We start from the raw sequence: 16,655 nt of genomic DNA, 5'->3' as shown, positions 1-16,655 counted from the left end.
CTGTTTATTTTGTTAATACCTCATACCACATCATATTTAGTGTTCTCAGATGGTTCTGCTGAAGTGTACCTGTAATGAAGAAAAAGCTTTTATTATAAGCTGTCTCCAAATGCCCAGCTTTAATGTCTCCATTTTTTCCTCATGAACGTTGCTAGTAATTGACACCCTTTCACTTATATGTAATGTTTAGGAGTTGTCTATTTAAAATTCCTCACTATTCTTGAAAGCTGCGCCTGCTTTAAGTTGCAGTCTCCACAATTTAAACTTGCATTTGTTTTATGTTAAGATGCAGTAAATACAGTAATTTAAAATAAGTGCAAGAAAGATCACTAGAAAGGTGGATGGAACAAAATGTGGGCTAGACTTTCAGGTAGTCTCGCCCTCAGAGAAATCCTTTTAATAATAAAAAAAAAAAGATCATTTAGTCACCTAATTGTTTAGACTACATTTTTTTCCACTTCAGTAGTTTTTAATCTTACATGTCTTCAGCTTCCTCTGCTTGGTCGGATTATTTTCTATCTCCAAAGAAATTGCTGTTTTTTTGGATAAAGCTTTACTGGCTACTTTGCAGCTTAGTGACCTTTATATTAACAAAATCTTTGCAGCTGTAGCATTTCACTGATTACTAGTTTACCTCTCAGCGTATGATTTTAAGACATAATTTATCACTTCAGACTGTGAATATGTATTGGCTGATACTTTTCAGGTATTTGTGCTCTTCTGTGGTTAATGATGGTCTTTGTCATTAATTGTGAATGACGTTGCTTCTTGTTGTGTTGTTAATATAATACCTACTCGTAACAATTTCAAAGAGAGATAAAGCTTGACTTCAGAATGTTATCACAGTATTTAGTTACATACTCTTTTTTCACTCCTCTTGCTTCTTATACTAATTGATCTGTGTCAGTCTTGAAACTTGTCTTTCATTAAAGGTTTTCAAAAGTGTTGCTTTAAAGGCAAGTTAGACTCCTGAGAGCTGTCCTGTGAAGAGATGCACTTTAGTATTTTTAGTGCACATTCTCAAATGCTTTTCCTTGTTACTGGTTTCTAGGTTCATTCATGGACATCACTTCTACAAACACGAGTAACAAGAGTGACGCTAACATGGAACCAAGTGACTTCCAAGGAGCTTCTACCAATGACACTATTAAACGTTTAGAGTCAAAATTGGCACAGCAAATCAAAAATACAGCCAAGCAGCCGGTAAGCCAACATGTGCAATTTTGTACTATAGTAACAAAATGGACATGGGTAGACATAAGTTTTGTATCTGCTCTGAAACATGAGTGTCGTCATTCAAAACAGTGCAGAATTTGATCCAGTTAGTAATAGGAGAAGAATATGAAAAGGGATGGAAAAACGTTGTATGATTCCAAAAAGGTAAGCTGGAAGGCTCTAATAAGATCTCCAGTGAAATGTTAAATTGTTTATTTTATTTAAAGGGATTTATTCGATTAGAAAAATATGTTTGAAAATTGCTGCCTTAATTTATAACCAAAATATTAGTATGACGTGAAAGGATTAAACATTTAGGTGAATTTTGAAAATACCTTGGTTTATTTCAAGTAGAATGCAAAAATAAAAAGATTGTCTTATGACCATATTGGCCTAATTCTACTGATTTTTTTATCTGTGTAAAGTTAGATTATTTTCAAAGCTGCAGATATTTCATTCATATATACCAGTAAAAGTTAAATTATTGCCATTTATTGTGCTATAAATTTTAAATCTTGTCGCTTTTAAAATGCACATTATAGAGACATACTGGTGCATATTATGGACGGGCTTCTGCAGAATTTTCTTTTTACAAAATGTGACTGTTTGGATCACTGACAGGGTGATCCTGGCCGTTTGAGTTTGCCCCCATCTCGTGGGAGCAGTGTTGAGAGCTTGTCAGATGTTCGTGCCCGACCACCGTCAGCCCTTGTTTCCGGAGAAGCCAAAAGGATGAGTGCTGACATGTCTGAAATAGAAGCAAGAATAGCTTCCATCACAGGTAAAATTTAATGATATTTGGGGAGTAGACCAAGGAATTGGAAAGAAATAGGGAGGAAAATGTATAGTTTTACAGGAAGTTAAAAACAGTAACCATATGAAAATACTTAAGTTATTCATGTAGTCTTGATTGTCCTTTATTAATTGTGGGGGAGAAATGCCTTTATGTTTATGGTTGTACACTCAGCAAGACTGAGTATTTTAATTGAGTATTTTAAAGCTTTTAGAGATTTTGTTGAATTAGATTTTTACCTTTCTAAAAAATGCATTATGAGATTTCTAAATATCAGTCCTATTCCAAATGCACAACTTTCTCCTTTTTATCTGAAATAGTGTTATTCCATCTCTGCTAGCATAATTATTTATGTAACATTTTCTTCGGGGTTGTCTATAATATTTTTGTAAAGAAGAGGTAGGTTTAAAGTTCAGCATGTTCCCAAATAAGTTTGAAAATCCACTTTGACAGATTTCATAACAAGAAACATAATTAGATTTTATTCACCAGGTTAAGAGAGCATTGTCCATTGTTAAAAGAGAAGCTACAGGTGTTTTGCCAGGTTTCCTTCAGATATAAACTCTCAGTTCTAAACCTTAAATTTTTGAGAGAATTAGAGTTTATCTGTAAGTATAAATACCTGATTTTATGGTGAAAGCAATCGTGTTTCATCCCAAAATAGTGAATTAATAAAAATGTGTACACTTGGCAAACACTTTCTTGTCTCTTTTCTTCATCAAAGATACTGTTTGTTTATCTACGTAAACTTCAGATTTTGAGTTTCATATGTGAAAGTTTTTTGTGTTATGGTATATAACCACAGATTTAAATAGTCAAACAAAACTACTTTGGTTAGTTCAGGGTTATTTAGCTGTTTGAGTATCTGTCTACCAATCTGAAAATTAGGGTAGTCGAGTAGCTGCAATTAATAAGGAATTACACATCAAAATTCTGGCTTTCTTGTGCACCATGGCTATTTCATTTTTGTTCTTCATTGTGTTATGATTACTCCAGGATCTTGTTTTACTAAATACTGAGGTACTGAAATAATATTTATCTTGCCCTAAATTCTTTTTACTTTCATGTTTTTATTTTAAAGCCTTATTCCAAAATCTGTCTTTTGTATTGTCAGTCTTTGACTGGATGATTGTGTAGCACATCTCACCCTGAATATCTCTAAAGGTTTCTTAACACAGAAGGCAGCTGTGTACTTACCTGGTAATAACACTATGCTGGTTTTATTTTAAAATTTGTCAGGACTCACTTTGGTCACTGACATTCGTAATGTAATTTTTTGACATTAGGAGAGATAACCTGGCCCTCCTTTGTACAAGCTTTTAATTTTCCTAGTTTGTCTTCTTTAAGTACATTTCTTTGAAATAATAATTACTATTCAGAATAATCAAAGGGGTTTTTGGTTTGTTTTTTTTTTTTGTTGTTATGACTGTTGGGTTTCTTTTGCTTGAAATAAAAGTACATACTTAGCATACTATTTTCAGTTTGGGGTTCTTCGGGTATTTTTTAAAGAAATCACTTCATGCAGTAGTGGACTATGAGAAATGAGGTCAAGCACATCTGACCGTAACTTTTTCAAAAAGAGATGAAACAGCACTATATTGGTTTTGGTTCCTTTTTTAATCTTGTTAACTGTGTGGCAGAAATAATATGCTGTGAACCTGAAAAAAAATTGCATGGCTGGGTGAGAATTGGGCTGTTGTTAAATCAGGTTGAAAATTATTTATTCTTGTTCCATCTTCCTCTAGATTAAATATAAGAGTAAATCATGTAATGCACATCACCATTACTTACTGAGATGAGTATGCTACAATGTTCTACCTTTGGGAGACGTATTCAGATTTATCTCTAAATAGGACCTATTTATCTTAAACTACAGAAGTAGTAAAATAAGATTTTATTTCAAAGTGCATAATGTTTCTTGAACATGATTCAAAAATGAAAAAGCTGGTAGTGATATCCAGTTTTCAAAACAAAAAATCTTCACTAGTAAGACAAAAGAGTAACGGGCAGGAATGATTGTCAAATGTAATAAAAGGAAGCATTTTTTCAGAAGTAGATGAAATTTGCTTTGAAAGGAGGTGATTTAAAGAACCAGAAGTACATAACTATTAGACATTTTATAAAATAGTTTGTACACAACACTAAAGAGAAAATCTTAGTTAAGTTCAGGCAGTCAAGATTTTTTTCTGAATGTACAGGTGAACTGAAATAATTTAATTTTTTCTCTGTTTGGATAATTACATTTGGTTTTCCCTTCTGTGTTGCCATGCTGCTTTCTGTGTTTGACTTTTGTGTTGCTAACTATAACTAATTACACCGTGTTGTAATGATGCCTAGTTCTGCATTTTTTGCTTTTTAACAGTTGCTTTACTATGTGTAAGCATGAGTGGAAGGCAATGCAGTTTATTCTGCATGACACATTTTTGCATGAACTCTAGTTTAACCAAGTAAATGAACAATGCAGTATTAGGAATTTAATAATTTTGCTCTTGCCATTTTAGTGTTTTGCATGTGTATTGTATATGTGTATTTTTTCAGCCTATTCCAAGCCTAAACGAGGCCATCGTAAAACTGCTTCATTTGGCAACATTCTGGATGTCCCTGAGATCATCATACCAGGTATCGCAGACCAGGTGAACGGGTCAGTTGGTTAAGATGCCGGAATAATGATCAGACTGCTAAAATACTTCTTGCTCCAGTTGCTTTAGGGCAGGCCCAGAAATTATCCCACTAAATTTTTCATAATGCTTCTGTAAAGAGGAGCATCATATTTTATTACACACTTACTTTTATCAGTAAATGATTCAATCTTCTAATTCAAATTTACTTCTTCTGCTAAAGGACCTTTTCCTTTATGATCTTGATGTTCAGAATCTTCTTATAGAGCAAAACTATATATGCTGTCTTGTATTGCAGTACCTCATTTGGTGAAAATGGACCTACGTTGAAAAGTTCCTGTCTAGATAATTGTTTTGCCCTGATCTTTGTTGTGTTTGGGCTCCCATTTTTAATCAGATAATAGTAGAACAAAAAACTAAGATAAATTACGTACAGAATTTCAAATCCACATGATATTTGTGATTAAAACATTAATGCTTAGTCTGTGTAATTCTTATATTTGACTACATTTTTCCAGAGCTAAAATGTGTGTGCATGAGGTATTGCTGTTGTGTTTAAGTTAATGCAAACTAAAATTACTAGGAGAGGCTTCTGATAGGAAAAAAATTAATATGATCAGGCACCATGGATGATAATATCGTTTGGGACTTTAATGAATAATTCTCATATATCCCCAGTCTATTTATAGTTAGTAGCATGTCATTTTTCTTTCTTTCATTTCATACTTCTCAAAGCCTAAAAATAATCATTCCTGAACTGTGATAGGCATACCATTAACAGTATGCAAGTCACTTCAAAATTATATGTCAGGGGCAGGAAGTGCAAGTGATAATACCTAGAAATCAGCTAAAAACTGTGGCACTCCTGTTCTAAATTGTGTCATCTGAGGAAGTTTCCTTGTAAATCTTGATATTGTTTGGTATTATAAAGTTGAATGCAAAAGATAATTTTGTACAAAACTTTCAAATAACTTTATTGAGGTTACATTAAAAATACCAAATATGAAAAAGTAGATTCCAAAGATCAAGAGCACTCATGAAAAGAAAACATCTTTGGCATTGAGGCTAACAGATGGGCAAAAAAGTTTACTAGAGTAGCTTTCCACTGTAACTTTCAAGCAGTCCTGGCCTGCAGTGACATAAATGAAATCCTGAAAAAGCAAGGAAAGTGAAAGTGAAGACATCTGTCCAGGTTCAGTGTTAACTCATGATGAGAGCCTAGTAAATAAGCTCTGGAAGATAATGAGTGCCTCTCGTCTGTGTACATTGTCTGCCCATAACACTGAGGCTTCCAAGAAACCTTGAAACTTTTAGGCAATAATGAAGAAGTCAGTGAAATAAAATACCATGTTGTTTTCACAAAATAGATTGTACCAGTCTATTGGTTTCTTAGTTAGGCAGAGGCAGTCATTAAACATTCTTCACCTGGTCTATTTTAATTGAACTTGACAGGATGGGAATTCCAAGATAATTTGGAATACATATGAAAGGAATAGAAACCTGTAGGAATGAAAAAAGGTATAGGGTTGGAGCAAGCATATTAATGAATTTTCTCAAAATTTACTCCTAAGGTATTTAAGTCAAGTGATTGATAATAAAATTCCCTGTTAAAGCTTTATCAGAAACAACTGTTCATTAAGAAGAGGATTAGAGTATCACATAGGGAGAATTTTGCTGCGACTGAATAGAAATAGGGTAAAATCCAGGGTCATGAGCTAACAACAATTTCTATTAATAAGGTGACATGGGACCATAGCACATGCATGCAGATGAATCTCAGGTAGTATGAGCCACGAATCTAATGTAGTTGTGAAAAACTGTGAAATCTTAAGGTTCATTTCCAGGAAAGATAAATAAGCACTGACACTATTACTGCCCTTGTTGAGTTTGAATCAGGAATTCAACATACTGTTCTGGTCAGCCATATAAAAGAAACATACATGCACTGAAATAATATGAAGAAGAGTTACTAGGGTAAGAGCGGTATAGAGAGTATAAAAACAAATCTGAAACCATGGCTTTTTTTAGCCCACAAAATGAAAGCTGAGAATGAATAATTATTTTCTATAGATGAATCTGCAGCTAAAAACTAGGAAGAGAGAACTACTTAAGCTAAAAGACAGTATTGGCACTACAGAAAAAAATAGGTAAATTGTCTGCAAATGAATCCAGGCTTTGTATTTGAAGTTTTCTGGTTGGCAGAACGGCTTTCCAGTAATAATCCCAAAGCCAGAAAAAAAATGAGATTAATCATTACATGCCAGAATGTGATCATCTGCCCAGTAAATTAATTATACTCATCTGTGTATTTCTCACTTCTTTCCTCTCTCAGCACAAGGCTCTCAGTTTGGGCGTCTAAACACACTTTCCACTGTCTAGACCCCTAAACTTCCAAGACCCCCAAACTGTCACCACCATCTCAATCCCACCCAGTTATGTTCCATACTACTTGTGCCACAGACCTGGCTCCTCCGAACTTCCGTGGTCACATCCCTCGATAGGGCGAGCAGCTCGTCCCTGTCCTTGGAGCCGCACAAGTGCCGGTCTGTGCTGCTGCCTGGAGTTGTGCTGAGCACATGGTAGAGCAGCTGCTGCCCGAAGAGGGGAGGCACCAGGCAGGCATGTTACCGTGAGTCAGCTGCTTTGGGCAGGGCTATTTTGGAAGTATGAGTACTACATCTGCTATCATTGGGGGTTTTCGTAATGTGTTGCCTCAACTGCATTTCGTCCATGAACTGATTATGCTACCAAGGTCGTAAAACACATGTTTTTATCAATTAAAGGTAAAATATTGGCAGGCGGGGAAGTTTTTAGAATATATTTGCTCTTCTTTCTAAATAAGTACAGTAAAGGTGACTAGAACTATTTGTTCATTTAAGATGTTATTTTGTGTTACTAGCTTACAAAAATTAGAAACAGAAAAATGGATCAAATAATTCCTCCTTTGTGTAACAATTTAGCAAATGAGTTTGCAGTCGTGGTATCCTGCAACCAGATAGCCTAGTGACTAGGCTAATTCTTTTTTTTTTTAATTTACAGTATGTATAATACAGGTTATAAGCACCAACTTTATTTTTATATGCATATATATATTTTAAAAATCCTAGTAAGTACAAAAGGTTTAAGTATCTTTATGTTTAAAGAAACAAAAGAAATATGAATTCTAGGTTTTTGTACTTTTTTGATAGAAACCATTCAAGCAGCATCTAGCAAATATACCTACAAGTACAGCCTTCTCTTCACTGGCAATGTTAGACATCTCATGCATTTAGCATGTGTACATTTGGCTTTGTAATTTTGTCATCTGAAACTGTGCCACAGCGTGACGATTTTTATAGCATTGACACTGCATAAATGATTACTCAAGATACACACATTTTGTAGAGGGTCTTTAGAAGGTGGATAGGAATTATGGATGCTGTAGGTCTGTAGTTTTTCTATGTACTTTTAAAATCAGTATATGCCAGAAATCCCACCCTTGTCTTCCCAGATCACTTCATTCTTCTGGAATTCAGATCAATGTTTTAACTTCTTCAAAATGTCTTGTACCATTGTTACAGTCACTGATCACCCTGCACTGTGATAGAGCCTTGAGCCTTGTAGGTGTGTAAAGCAAAGAGAGAACTGTGAGTAAATAAGAAAGTGTAAAAGGAGACGCAAGTATCTGCTAAAGGGCAGGGAGAAGAGGTCATAGCTGGTCTGGATATTTGGCGGCCGGGTGGGGGTGGTGATCAAAAGCTTTAATAAGTTGTAGAATTTATTTTTGCCTGCAGTATGTGGGGCAGGACATGATGGAAGTTTCCTGTTCCTTTAGAATTTAATTTTAGAAAATAAACAACACTATGTGAAATGGGTTTTTCTGAGGCCATGAAGTATTTTTGTGACATTTGCTTTTTAATCTTAAAATCCTGTAAACCACCAAAAGCTTGACACTGTGCATCAAGTTACTGTGGATTAACTTCTGTCCATATACAAATCTCTTAGTTTTATAATGACAAAAAAATGATTTTTAAATGGACATAGAGGTAAGAACAAGATCAAAACTGGGAGAGGAAAGCATAAAGAAGTAGCTGTGATCTTTTCAAATAACTATTTTCTGTTGTGTTGTATAGTATATTTTTCAATTGAAATTTGTCTTGAATCTGGAGCAATAAGTATTTGTTGATTTATAGTCTGTTTCTGCCTTGTCGAAGCTATTTGCCAGATGTCTGCAGTAGTTACACTAATTAAAATGGCATTGCCTAGTAGAGCTTGCTCTTCCCTCATGCTACTAACTTGAAGATATTTCATTTAAAGGTGTTCATTTTTTACAACACAGTAGTTTTGGCCCCTCTTTCCTTCCCCCCCTACCCCTTCACTTCCTGCAAGGCATTTTCTTTTCTTTCTTGCACCCCACCCTGATTATTTTAACATTTTGGCAGCCATGTTCTAATATTTCAGCAACACATGTGCTGGGTTCTTTAAATTCACAAATGTTGCTAATCTGAAATGAGAATTTCAGATATTTTTGCAAGCCTATTTCAGCTGAGCTAATTTTATAACAATGTTGTTGAATGAAATGTGCACATAATTTTGTATCAGTCGTGGGTGGATCACACATATCTTGAATATTGAGATGAGCTGTGGCAGCCAGATGAAGTATCCACAGCACAGAATTCTATTAAATGTATAATCTTGCTTGTTAAATGATTATGTAGTGAAAAAGTTCACTGCAAATGAACAAGTTCAGACATTTTGACATAGATTTGTCATTCACAAGATCCCTAGTATCAAAGAATTTAACACAACTTAGCCATTGTTGCTTAGGTAAGTATATACTTTCCCTGAATTTCAGAAGCAAAAGATCAGGACCACAGAACAGTTGCAATCCAAATCCATTTGTAGTCAGAGTGAAAAGTATATTCCTGTTCTAGAATCCTGCTTGATTTTCTTATATGCTTGTTTCTTATAGTACTTTCTATAAATTTTAAAACGTCATGACAAACTGATAAAGTGACACTAAAAATTTTGCATTGCTGTTTTGTGTTAGTGTGTTCCTAAGTGTAATAGTACGTATATTTAAAAACTTAAAGGCTTATTAAATATATCAATCAATATTAAATACTCTTACATTTTTGTAGTAACTGTTGCAATTCAAAACACGTGTTGGGATAGGCTTGGAGTCGTGGGAATGATGCTGAATGAGAAGTATCTAAAAGGTCAGCAATGTGATGCCTTTTGCAGGGCTTTGAGTGAGCTGTGTTGGTAGCCGAGTGCAGGGCCGCTGGGCGAGGGGCTGCCACGGCTGCAGTACGTGTTTCAGATGCTCCCCTCCAGTAGCAGAGTTACGTAATGCAGAGCTAAGAGCAAGAATTTTGAGCATTGTCAGCTGTTACTCAGGACATTTTGGTGTTTCCTTTTGGACAGCTGACCTGCTCTCAAGAGATAATATAAACAATCACTGTAATAAAAATCAAAGTAGCTGGGGAGATTCTGTTGCATAATCTCCTTTTATATTTAAGGAGATTTTGTTTCCTGAAAATGCCTTTGATTGCGTGTCAGTGCTAAAATTTAAACTGTTTTATGTAGCTGTCACTGGTGGATAATTGCGAACAGGTGGAAGGAGAAGAGGAAAAGATTACAGCATTGTGCTTCATAGGTTGATGGTGAGATGTGATTTAGCTGAACAGTCCCCTTTTCACACTTCTCAGAGCATGAGAATAGGACGTAGTTTTATTCCTCTGAAGGAGACAGGAGACCAGAAGGAAGCGCTTTCACTTTAGTTTTCTTGAGGGGAGCAGCATACAGGCAGAAGTCCTTGCTGTGTTCCTTGAGCAAGCCAAAGAGCAACAGGTTAAAGCTGGCAGCCTGTTATCTTCGCGGTTTAGCTTTTAGAAATCCCCATAACGTAACGCACTTGAAATAGATGTCGTCATCAGCTCCTGCCCCAAGTACTAAGCCTGACCAAATACATGTGACAGAAGATGGTGGAGTAGAGTGCAGCAGCTATTCATGTGGTAGGAGTGGTTATTGTATTAGGGTATACTTTTTGTTGACAGGCCAGCATGTTTTGAGTTAAAATTCTGCAGCTGTCTCTCTCTCCCCCTCTCTGACTTTGTCTCTGTGGATTTGTACAAATTCCAAGCTCCTCTGCAACAGTCGCACCCTTCTTATTTAGTTCTGAGTATATTTCACTGGTTTGTTTTTGTTTTGTTTTTTTCCCAGCAGGAAACGGACAGCAGAGGCGCAGATCCATTCAAGATCTTAGTGTTGCTGGAACAGAGTCCAGTCAGGTAATGTCCTTCTCATCTCTTCTTTGCCTTTCAGCAAAGTCAGCACCAAATCTGTACTTGGGAATCGATCTGGAACTCTTCACCTTTGATGCTTTCATAGGAGTGATGTGGAAGCTTGGCAGACTATAGTGTTGTTTGTATTGCACTGAAATGAGATGCTGTGAGGGTAACTATGAATGAGCTCTAGATGGAGAAGCATTTTCTGTATAGCTTATGCAGTATTTATCGGTTTTATGTACACATGTTTTTTTGTGTACCGCCTAATTCGGCTGAGAGCACATGTTGCACAGGAAAGCCTTTTTGTTTCTCTGTATGTAGAAAACAGTAGTAATTACTACTTACTGTCTAAAACAGTTATATATAGGCTCACTTTCTGCATGAAAATAAAAAGCATGTGCATCAGTATCATAAATGTTATTTAATAGCAATCTCTGAATCCTGAATAGTAAATTACAGAAATATCTTTCTATTTCTTGTGAAAGGTTTACAGCAGAGTATTGTCACAAAGTTATGTTTTAAAAAAACACTATTTCAAAAAGATATTTTATAATAACATAGCTATTTGTCTGGTATTGTAAATGCCATGGTAACAGAAACAGTGGTATGCTACATAATATGCTCCTAGTTTCATTTCAATTTTAAATGAGAAAAGTATAGCTAATGCGTCATTCAGATGTGTTTATTTTCTGGTTTTGATTGCTTCAATAGTTCACAGAGGCTATTTGGTACTTAGTGTGAATTAGCAATTTTGAGATCCCTAGTATTATTTGAATGTGGGATACTGGTGCTTAGCATATTCATCAGGTTAATCAGGTTTCCATATTAAACAACCTACTACAATAATCTCAAATAGGTGGTAATTCTTGGGGAGTGTAATTACCAGGGAGATAACCTTTGATTTTTCTTCAATTCTGTGGAGTGTGATAGCCACAGAAACCTCATCAATCCTGTAGGTATTAGTAAATTTACTATGTACGTCTATCAGAAAATAACAAGTCTGAAATACATTTTATTATCTTCAGAGAAGACAGGTTTGTTAGAAAGAAATTAATCTGCAAAATTTAGGGAACAATGTAGCCTATTCAGTTAATTGTAGAATTAAAATTATTCAAGACTTGGGGGAAAAAATTGTGACAATACATCAGTTATACCAAATTGTGCTGATTGATGTATGAATATATTTAATTACAGCTTTTGTATTTGAAAGTTTTCATTCTGTTCATTTTAATGAATGGTTAATATTTCAGATTTTCATCATTTGCTTCATATCTTAGTAACTGTTATAATAATCTTTCTTAGAAAGCTGTTTGACTACTTGTATGGATGTTCTAGCTAAATTGTTCTTGTGAACAGAAGGATACAGAAATTTTGTTTTATGTTTACCTCACCAATTTCTCATGTGGGTCTATAGAAGAACCAGTCACATTTTACTTTCTTGGTTCTGATAGTGTACATATTGGAAATGTAAGTGGAAGAATTACGATTGTCTGTTGCTCTCCTGCAGTTTCTTTGGAAACATTATGGTAAAATCTGGAAAACATAGTATTTTAACAGGCATGAAAACTGCAGTTTCAAAGACATTGTTGCACTATCCGTATAAACAAGTAATGAATTTTTATCCCCTTTTTGATGGGAGGAGAGATAGAGAAGTCCACTGAAACTAATACTAACTTTTGATGTACACATGCTTGTATATTAAAAAAAAAAAAAAAATTGGAAAACCATGAGGAATCAAAGCACAATGGAATCATGGCTAAAGACTTAAGATTCGTCTGTATGGGTTTCTATAGCTCTAGACCTCAGTGCCTTGATTTTTTATTAGAAGTTTTGAACTGCTATCTCTCTAAGCAATCTACAAGCTAAAGCAGAAAAAACATCTGACTGGCATATCTCTGGTCAGTTTATCCAGTCTCCCCATATGCACTATACCATATATAGGGTATCCTTTCTAATGTGAAAATCCCCTTCCCCCTCCCTCCCTTCATTGCAAACATCCTTCTTCCCTGCATTCCATTCTCCCTTACACCCACTCTGCAGCACAGCCTTCTTCACCAAGCAGCCATGGCCCTGCGTGCCTCTGCTCCCTCACCCAGGCTGGGAAAGGCCCTATCCCACTCAAGCTGAAGGATTGCCATGGTGTCTCTTTTCTAGCTTTTAACTATTTGACACAGTAAAGCTGATCAGAAATATTTCTATTGAACATATTTTTCCTGAAAATTGCTGCTGTGTCAATAGAAAATGATTCTAACTACTGGGTTTTCATTAGAAAGGTTTTTCCAATTCAGAATGGAATTTTTCTTAAGGTGAAGGAAAACACTAATATTGGATATAAATATTCAAATATATGTATATATAAGATTAATTAATATACAATAAAAATATATATTCTATATATATATATAAACATACAATAAATATTTAATAATACATATACCAAAGTTTGTGTGCTTACCTGAAAGGGGTAGACCAAGACTCTTGTCTTCCTGTGTGCCTGTTTGTCTATTTTAATTTAATTGTGTGTTTTCTGATTGTATGTCTGTTTTATTTCTGTGTGCTCTTAGAAGAATTTTTTGTGTGGCTTGAATGGCTGATGATTACTATGTTTATGTTGTTGAGACACTTACTGCTCTTACTGTTTTTCTCAACAGTAGACACTAATAGTGCTTTACATAAGGTTTTACTACTCAGCATCAACAGTTTAGATAGGAAAATTTGCTAGGTGAAAGGTTTTCCATCTTTGGATCAGCTGTTGGAGTGATTTTGTGTTCAGAACATGTGTTTAGGTCTGAATTTTCACAGATTATAGTGCTGGAGGACCTTAGACTGGTCCTTACTCCAAGTGACATGAGCAGCCCTGATGCAACTGTTCCTTCTAAAGTCAAATGCTACATTTTCCTTTGTTTCTGTCTCGATACTGTGATTCTCTATTAATATCTTCTCTTTTTTTTGCACTGAATTCTTTCTTGTGCCTATTCCCTGTACATGCACTTTAAAACATTTTAGTGCAGACTCTGAACTGCAACTAGTACTGGTTTTGGGAACTTAAAGGAACACAGCAAATTGCTATTTATGCTGCATGCAGTCTTTACAAAATTTAATGTTTTATACAGATACTGAGAAACATATCTGGCATAATGACTCAAGATCTGCAGGTTGTGATCAGATACCCAGTGCGGTATCTTTCTCCTTCCCTGTGTATCTTTTATTGGTTTGGTTGTTTTGGTACATCATCTTTCACAGTACTACCATAAATACCAAAATTACCTGCTACCTCTTTTAAACATTTTTTTTGTTCTGTTTTGGTATTGTTGGTATTTTGGGGGAGAGGGGATGTCATAACTGTTGCTGGGCCTTCGTAACTCTTAAAGTTTACTTTGAAGTGAAAAAAATTAATATATTAAAGAAAACTATGTACTGACATGAACAGTTGAGAAGCAAGGTCAGAATGTACATGCCCACATGCATGCAAGCTAAGTGGGATAATTTGGGGATCTGATATTATACAGATGAATCATTCTGTCCGTGAGATTGTGAAATTTGTCACAGATGTACATTCGGGTTTTTTTCTCCCCTTTCACAGCAAGATAAAATTCACAGATGAGATGAGGAAACAGGACTAGTAACGATGATTTCTTTAAATTGTGTTGCGTATTTAAATTAAACTTCGAGGGGGTTATTCCTCAGAGTGTGCCAGCTTTTCAAGACTGCAAGTCTTTGAGAAATGGAAGCTAAGAATGCCTTGTGGGTTTGACCACCTGGCAAAGACGATTTGAGAGTAACCTGCTAGCGAGTCTGGAGGAAGCAAGGATGAAGGGGTAGCAGAAACTGATTGCTAAAGTACAGACACTGGTTTACCTGTCAGAGGGGCTGCCGTCCAGGAGACCTAAAGTACCTCACTCAACATATGCTCAAACACTGTAATCTCACCTGTGTTCAGTCTGGGGAACTTCTCTTCAGCTTTGTAGTGCTTTTTAGATATGCTTCAGATGTGATTCCTTCATTTCTATATCTACTGAATTTCATGTAAATAGTGATATCAAGGAAATATTTTTTGGTTGATGGACCAAAACAATCTGGTAAAGCACTGAGTAGTTACTGTAACCAGAGTATTTCTCAGGTGCCCTTCACTATCCACTATAGATACTCAACAACTCTCTTTTTGCTTGAAGGACTTAAAAGCTGTTACAAGTGCTTTCTCTATTTTCTAATCTTGTACATCAGCAGGGTGTGTTTATCATTCATATCTGAGGACATTAACAGTAAGCTCGACAACTTAAACCTTACTTAATGACAACAAAGACTCCAACACAAAAGATTTTTCAAATCTGTCATCTCAATAATATCCATCAGATTATTTCTACAGTTTAATGTCCTGTTTCTGGCTGTTAACATAAAACACAAAATGCTTAATAAACATTGCAGAAGAAAGACTATGCATTTGAAATAATGGATCTTTCAGTGTGTAGAATCTTGTTATTCTTTGAATCGTTACTTGGCTGAAATCCTGAATTTTAAAACTTAATTTAAAGTAGGATATTTGGAAACAGTCATGAAGAAATATAGTTTCTAGTTAACATATATTTGAGTGCTTCTTTTGAAAAATTGAGTCATTTAATGAATCATTTCATGATAAATACATCACCTTGAAAATAGTTGTATTTTAATAGCATCTTTTCTTTTTACTTCATTTTTTTCTGAGAAACTTGGCTGGGGCTTATAGTCTTAAATCCTTTACTGTGTTAATTTAATGTCACTGAGGGGATAGGTGAAATAGAAACATATGTATTGCAAATAACATTTCTGAAAAAGCAGCTTAGTAGAATAATGAAATGTGTATTATGTTTTTGTGCTTTGGTAAGCAAAAGGATTGGAGGAGTCAAAAAGTACATGAAAAAACATCCTTCAGAATTTCGGTTTAGTTCTTAATTTGCTTCATGAGGGAGAATGTACTCATTTTCTGATTGATGTGCTTCAATTGATTGATCCTTTTTGATTAAGCTCTTTTTTCAAGTTTTCTGACGATTAATCACATAACCTCTGAGTTAACAAAAGAACCAGAAGAAAACTGTAGATTAATACACAGTAGTCTAGTGCAGCTACTAAGCTGTATTCCTTTAATTGAATGTAGTTCCATTCACTGATTAAACATTGGAAACAAACTTTATTTCTTCCTTATGTTGTGGAGCTGCTAGATTTCACTGAATGATGGTGTGAAAATTACTAGGCATATTGTCATGATTTTCTATAAAGATCTTAAACACGTTGTTCAGCATTGCTTTTTATTATGCTGGATAGCAAAATTGTATCCATTTCTTTTACACAGTAAAGGAGAAAAAATGGGGATGAAATTATCCCTGCAATGCATGTAAAGTTGACCAAACCGTTAGGAGAGCATTCAGGGTAAAAGCTTGGGGAGGGAGAGCATTTTGGAGGATTATAGGTTCAGATTTCTTCAGCTTTTTTTTTCTTCGTAATGAACTTCTCAAAAAATCTTCTGTTAACTTGTCATTTCATTTTATTTTGTCATTCCAGGAGAGTAGAAACAGCAGTAGATCATCTAGTCCTAGTGTGAGAATGATCACTACCTCGGGACCAACCTCTGAAAAGCCAACACGTAATCCATGGACACCAGATGATGCAGGTAATCCTTTGTCCATTACTTAATATTTTTGCCGGTAAAAAAATGAAAATATTTATTTGGTTGTGGTGTGGGGTATGTGCTCAGATGTAAATAAAAGTAAGCAATGAAGATCATGA

The 16,655-nt window shown here is 35.1% G+C and overlaps 1 protein-coding gene across 10 annotated transcripts in view; it reads left to right on the top strand.

The window, feature by feature from the left end:
• MAP3K7 (mitogen-activated protein kinase kinase kinase 7) overlaps nucleotides 1–16,655 on the top strand; it is a 46,668-nt gene that overhangs the window by 21,566 nt on the left and 8,447 nt on the right. For 5 of the 10 annotated variants that reach the window (XM_042017358.1, XM_042017364.1, XM_042017360.1 and 2 more), the window contains 5 exons: nucleotides 1,052–1,203; nucleotides 1,837–1,996; nucleotides 4,547–4,627; nucleotides 10,831–10,898; nucleotides 16,431–16,539. In XM_042017358.1, the coding sequence (XP_041873292.1) occupies nucleotides 1,052–1,203; nucleotides 1,837–1,996; nucleotides 4,547–4,627; nucleotides 10,831–10,898; nucleotides 16,431–16,539 (570 nt within the window). The remainder of the gene's footprint in view (nucleotides 1–1,051; nucleotides 1,204–1,836; nucleotides 1,997–4,546; nucleotides 4,628–10,830; nucleotides 10,899–16,430; nucleotides 16,540–16,655) is intronic. The other 5 variants (XM_042017365.1, XM_042017359.1, XM_042017366.1 and 2 more) reach the window with 3 other exon arrangements.

This window comes from Corvus kubaryi, unplaced genomic scaffold, assembly GCF_017639235.1.
Source record: "Corvus kubaryi isolate FWS band 111438036 unplaced genomic scaffold, C.kubaryi_AGA036_p1.0 split3-73, whole genome shotgun sequence".
Lineage (NCBI taxonomy): Eukaryota > Metazoa > Chordata > Aves > Passeriformes > Corvidae > Corvus > Corvus kubaryi.
This window is presented reverse-complemented; position numbering and strand designations above follow the sequence as displayed.